This window comes from Glycine soja, chromosome 4 (genome assembly GCF_004193775.1).
Source record: "Glycine soja cultivar W05 chromosome 4, ASM419377v2, whole genome shotgun sequence".
In the NCBI taxonomy this organism is placed as follows: domain Eukaryota; kingdom Viridiplantae; phylum Streptophyta; class Magnoliopsida; order Fabales; family Fabaceae; genus Glycine; species Glycine soja.
The window spans coordinates 2897877-2904055 of record NC_041005.1 but is presented as its reverse complement, the minus strand read 5'-3'; the positions used below and the strand labels follow the sequence as shown (position 1 = coordinate 2904055).

Here is a 6179-nt window from a genome sequence, read left to right as displayed (position 1 = left end):
CGAGAGAGAAACATGTAATTGAATCTTATTAACTCTTTTTTATAAATAAAAAGATTAATTACATATCACGTAAAATTTGATGGAAACATCAAATACAGTGATCCCGGACCATGCGTACAAGTTGCGGGGGTGAAGAAATGGGGAATGTGCAAAAAGCAAGAGCGTGGAATTGAAATAATACGAAACAAAGGCATGAAGGGAAAGAAAGAAAGAAAGAGTCGGGTTCGCCTCTTGATAATTTCTAATGCCTAACACGCCTTTGTTGAATATGACCTATGGTCTGACACATTAAAAAAAAAAAGAAGAAGAAGAGCAACTAAATAAAGAGAAGAAGGAAAGAGAGAGTCACTAAGAAGCAAAAGCATTTTTTCATGTACACACAGCAGAAATGTTAGGGGAAGGACGGGTTTCATCTCAATAATTATTAGTGAAGGTTTGAGAAAGCAAAAAAGCAATTGACGTTGATACTCTAAGTAATGATCAGAGAGGCACATGCCAGTCCAACATTACCACAACCCTTTTCTCTATTCTCTTCGCCTTTCTTTGTTTATAAAATTAATTTCAGTTTTTTTCTTCCCATTAACCCCACACCCCGTGGTCCAGCCTGCCCTTATCTTATCACATTCACAAACTTGGTCACATCAACCTTTAATCTCGGTTTTTTTTTCCCTCACTGAAGCAAATTGAAAGTAACCCCCTCACTTGCCACTATAAAGATTCCCATGACAACCAAATTTAGTGACCAACTAACTTCCTAAGTCCTAACCCTATTTAACACCTTATTAGCTTTGGTAGACCCAATAGTTAGTCATCAGAATCCCTTCTTCTCTATAATATCTATGATCCATTCACTCTGAGCCGTAACAGTTCTAAACTCCACCATTTAGTGACACCCTTAACATGATATAATGCCATCGGTGCATTCAAGCCCGGGTTACTCGATGGAAAACCCGGCTTTGGCGTCGCTACTCCGTCACACGACAGGGGAAAACAAGCGTAGTAATAAATTGTCGAGCGGAGGAGGGCTTTTGAAAATGTTGAAGCTGTTTCCTATGTTGAGTTCGGGATGCAAAATGGTGGCACTGCTGGGAAGACCACGAAAGATGCTGAAGGACAGTGCGACGACCGGGACAATCTTCGGTTACCGGAAGGGGAGGGTGAGTTTGGCGATACAGGAGGACACTCGTCAAATGCCGGTATTTCTGATAGAGTTGCCGATGCTGGCGAGCGCCTTGAACAAGGAGATGGCGTCGGACATAGTGAGGATTGCGCTGGAGAGCGAGACCAAGAGCAACAAGAAGAAGCTTCTGGAGGAGTACGTGTGGGCTGTGTATTGCAATGGGAGGAAAGTTGGCTACTCCATAAGGAGGAAGCAAATGAGCGACGATGAGCTTCACGTCATGCAGCATTTGAGAGGGGTTTCCATGGGAGCGGGGGTGCTCCCCACCTCATCGGATCATAAGGATTGCGATGGGGAAATGACCTACATGAGGGCCAGGTTTGAGAGGGTCGTTGGCTCCAAGGATTCCGAAGCCTTTTATATGATTAATCCTGATTCTACTGCTCAAGGCCCTGAGTTGAGTATCTTCTTTGTTAGACCTCACTAGAATAATCATAATCATATCTTGTATCTACCTCTTCCTAGCTTACATTGTATCATTATTATTCTAACCATGCATGTAAGCTCAAAACTGCCATTCAATGAATAGTCCATCTCATATGTTAATTGTTTCTTCTGTTGTGTGTTTAATTTCACTGTTTTCTAATCTCTTTTCAATTGTTCTTGTTGGTTGCTGTTTAATTTGTAAGATCCATCAGCTCTTCTATTCTTTGTTTATACTTTATATTTTCTTCTCTCTCTTTTTTTCATGATTGTCCACTGATCCTGAAGCCGCCTAGTTTTTTTGGGTTCCCTCCCCAGAAATCATAGAAACTTTTTCCTTGGGTCAATTCTTTTGAAAAGGAATTATCCAACTTAAGCTACGGGCTAAAACTATAAACGATAAACTGTACCACTTAATCACTTGTTTGAGATAAGTTATTTTATTTGTTTCTTGTCTAATTGTCTTTCTACTCTCTCTCTCGCTGTTTGTCCATTAGTATAGTTTAGTCAAAGCTTGAAAGGATTTCGGTGGCGAAAAGAATTTGTACCGGAAACAATAATATATTTAGCTGGGCCGGGACTGAAGACTAATGTAAATGAGTTAATATAACATTTAAAGGTCGCTTTTTACGTAACATCTTCGTAGAAAATCGATTCACGAATACCAAGCTACAAGATGTGCAATTTTTCTTTATCTTGGATCACGTAGAAATGTTCCTGCTTGTAGTGTCAAATTTCAATTATAGGTATACGTTAATACTCGTATCACTTGACCGTTTGGGTAGAAATATAGTGAAATAAAATACTAATTAACGAAAAAAATGTAATAGAAATATTAATTTCTCCCATTTCTTTAAGAGAAAAAACAGAAAAGAGAGAAGTTATTTTCGTAGGATCAAACAGGAAACATTTTTTTGTGTTTATTTTTTTATGGTTTTCATAATATAATTTTTTAAAATAATAATAATTTTTTAAATAAATATTATATTAAAAAATGCATTTTTTACAGAATAATAAATTACATTTCTACTTTATTTCTATCATTTTTATTTATTTTCTCTGTATTTCATTCTTAATCGACACAAAACAGTAAGCAAAACTTTGTCAGCTATAATGTTTCTTAATTTCATATCGAGTAGTATCACTAGCTACTAGTAGAAGATATTGTGATTGCTTTGGCATTTCTGATGCCTTGTTAATGAATACATCGTTTTCATTGCTGATAAAAACAACCTGTGGTATAATAGTTAAAAAAAAAAAAAAAAAGACGTGCAATTATGTTTGAACACTTTTAAGACAATTTTTGAACATATTTCCTTCTTGAGAATTTGATTTCCTTGTTGTTGTTTTATCTTTCCTCTGAAGAAAAAATATAAGTGAATGCATTTTACTTTTTAATTATAATTAAATTTTTGCAATTTGTCTCGTAATAAATAGAAGTGCTCTAATAAATAAGGAATTCTTGCAGTAGTTTAATTAAGTAGTTTCAAAGAATCTAAGAGGAGCTGCACCAATTTTTTTATTCAATTAATAAAAATTAAATCACTTTAGTGTGTGTGTGTGTGTGTGTATATATATATATATATATATATATATATATATATATATATATATATATATATTATAATATTTATTAATTTATTTTTTTTACAAATTATCACTGATATCTATTTGTTTATTTCTGTGGTTGTAAATTTTCTTCTGTTTTCAATATTGCGACGGTTTCTTCTAAGGTTTTTACGCTTTGATTGTTAATAATACATTACATTTCTCAAATAACTACTATTACATTTCAAAATTAAATAATAATTTTTTATCTTAAATTTGAGTTAAAAAATATTTTTCTTTGCTAAATATAGATTTTATAAGATTTGTAGGTCATGACTGATCATCGCTAACTTAAATATTTGTCAGCAGCGTCCTGTCTTTTTCCCCCGCTTACTTAGAGGACAAAAAAATATATAAATAAAGACCTCTAACCTTACTTGAAAGAGTATTATCAAATTTTAAATAAAAATGCTTTCGATTTATTTATTACATTAATCTGAACTTTAGAATGTTAAAAACAAAGTGAAACTTGTTTTTCTAAGATAAAGTCGTCCTTTATTCTTTTAACTTTATCTTTTATTTTATTTTATTTTTTTGATATATTTTGTTTTAGTTTGATGTTTTTGTTAATTGTAACTATTTCTATCATAAAAATGTGACATTTTCTGTCAATTGTGATGTTCACCTGCTATTCTGCCACCATTAAATTTAATAACTTAACAAAAATATTAAATTGAAATAAAAAAGGATGATAAAGAATCAAGAAAAAACAAAAAATTAAAGCTAAACCAAAGTTTTTTTTCTCTCTTTTATAATCAGCAAAAACTTAAGTGGAATCTTATATTTTTCTTGCATTCATATTTTTTAATTAGTTCAACAAATTGTACCCTGGGATTATTAGTAAGAGACTTGGAGTGCTTTACATGAAAATATAGGTTCACATTTAAAGTCACTATCTCATGTGTTTTTTAATTGATTACATCAAGTTTGAACATAAAAATTCGTATAAATTATTTAAATCTTCTATGATTAGGCTGATTTTAGAGATTTAAACATAACATTTGGTACAAATTATCGAAATTTTCTATTATTAAGCCGATCTTAGTGACGTGTTTTTCAAAGTTGTTCGGAAATATCAAAAAGAATTTTGTGTGAGAATTAATTATGTATATAACATGATGTCATTATCTTACAACTAAACAATAGTCATTATTCATGGGGACAAAGGTAGGTATGAGGTATTTGATGTGTACTCTCAATCCAGCAAGCACGCGGTGTAGAGTGTAGACAAAAGAGACCCAGAGTTTGTTTCGATGAGGAGTAATAGGGATTAAGGCTGATATAGAGGGGAAAATCATACCAAGTGGATAATTATTATTATTTGGAAATTTTAAAATTTATGAAAGCTTACCCAAATTGTTTACTTCCAACACTTTCGTACTCTTAATTTTAATTTGTTTTTATTTTCTAAAAAATGGGACAATAATGATGGAATTATTTTTAGGGATTTGAAGTATATTTCTGTTTTGTTTTAAGTTTCATATAAATGTCCTTTATTTATTCTTTGAATTTATCTACATTTAAATAATTTTTTGAAGAAAAAAAAGAGAGACTTTATATAATGTGAATAATTAACGTTTCCATGCGTAGCACCAGTCCTAATACAAGTTATTGTTATCTGGAGATTTAAAAATTTATGAAAGCCACGGAAATGTGAGGGAAATATTTTCCTTCCATCAATCTCACATTCTTATATATTCTTTTCCTCGAAAAATGGGAGGATGACGATGAAATAATGACTCTTTTTATGAAAAATATTCTCTATTTCATATTATTTATCTTTTAAGGTATTACATACATTTAAAAAATATTCATTATATAAGCTTTTGCTGCATTAATGGTTTATTTTACAAAAATATATTTACTAAAAGAGTTGGAATATAGATGTAAAATAATCAAATATTTAATTTAGATGTCAATAAACAAGAATATTATTGTATCGGATATTACTTATATGAGAGATCTCATTAAAGATAATGACTCAAATACTTCAACAAAAATTAATCATAGATAAAACTTATTAGTACTTCACACCAATGTTTAATGTTTTAGTGATAAAAAAAAATAAAATACTATTGAAAAAAAGGAATTAGTCTTTCTATTTAATAGATTTTATATGATTATATCCAATAATAAAGAATATATTTTTTCACATAATAGTAATAAAGAATATATTGAAAAGAAATAATAATGTCAAATAATTTATTTATAGCACTTTTTCTTGATTTCATTTTCATTTAAAGAAATTTTATGTTTTATAATTTTGAAGAAAAATCTCTCAATTTATTCCTCCACCAATACATGAGATTCACTAGTTACTACATTAGTCTACTAAATATTTTTTATTATCAAATTAGTCACCTATATGAGACCTAAAACATTATCATGTTAGTGTTCAAAATATTTTCCACAAATTAATCCAACAAAGATTTAAATATCCAATTTCATACTTATGTAGAACTAAAGTTGGTTTTTTTTTTCCAAACTACATCTTGTCTCTCCTATCTTTTTTCAAACTAAACATATTTTAGAAATTTTTTCAATATACATCATTTTCATGCTGCATTGGAAAGTCGGATTTGGTCACCCCGACTTTTTTTATAAATTAATTTGTATGTTTAAATTTTTATTTTTATTTAAATTATTAAAATAATACAAATATTATATTATATAAATATATTTTTAATTAATTTCAAAAATACTTTTCATTAAAATAATTGTTTTAATAAGAAAATAATATTATTAAATATAATTACTTATCTTGTATTATTTAATTTATATAAAACATTTTGTAGGTGAACATTTTATTAAATCTAAATTTTGTCTAATAATATATTTGCTTTAGTAAAAAAATTAAAACTTTTAATATTATTATGTTACTAAATATAATTTGTTTTTTTATGTCATTATATTTTTTTTAAAATGATAATACTTTTTGTTTAACAATTTATTTATAGAAGAATATTAT

The 6179-nt window shown here is 29.2% G+C and overlaps 1 protein-coding gene across 1 annotated transcript; it reads left to right on the top strand.

Moving 5' to 3' along the window:
- Positions 1-659: 659 nt before the first annotated feature.
- On the top strand, positions 660-1825 carry LOC114408684 (protein MIZU-KUSSEI 1-like). The gene has a single exon (XM_028371813.1). The coding sequence runs from the start codon at positions 909-911 to the stop codon at positions 1605-1607; it is 699 nt and encodes a 232-aa protein (XP_028227614.1). The 5' UTR covers positions 660-908; the 3' UTR covers positions 1608-1825.
- The last annotated feature ends 4354 nt before the right edge of the window (positions 1826-6179 follow it).

Coding starts and splice junctions, on each gene's coding strand:
- LOC114408684 (XM_028371813.1), top strand. CDS start 909: ATGCCATCGGTGCATTCAAGCCCGGGTTACTCGATGGAAAACCCGGCT.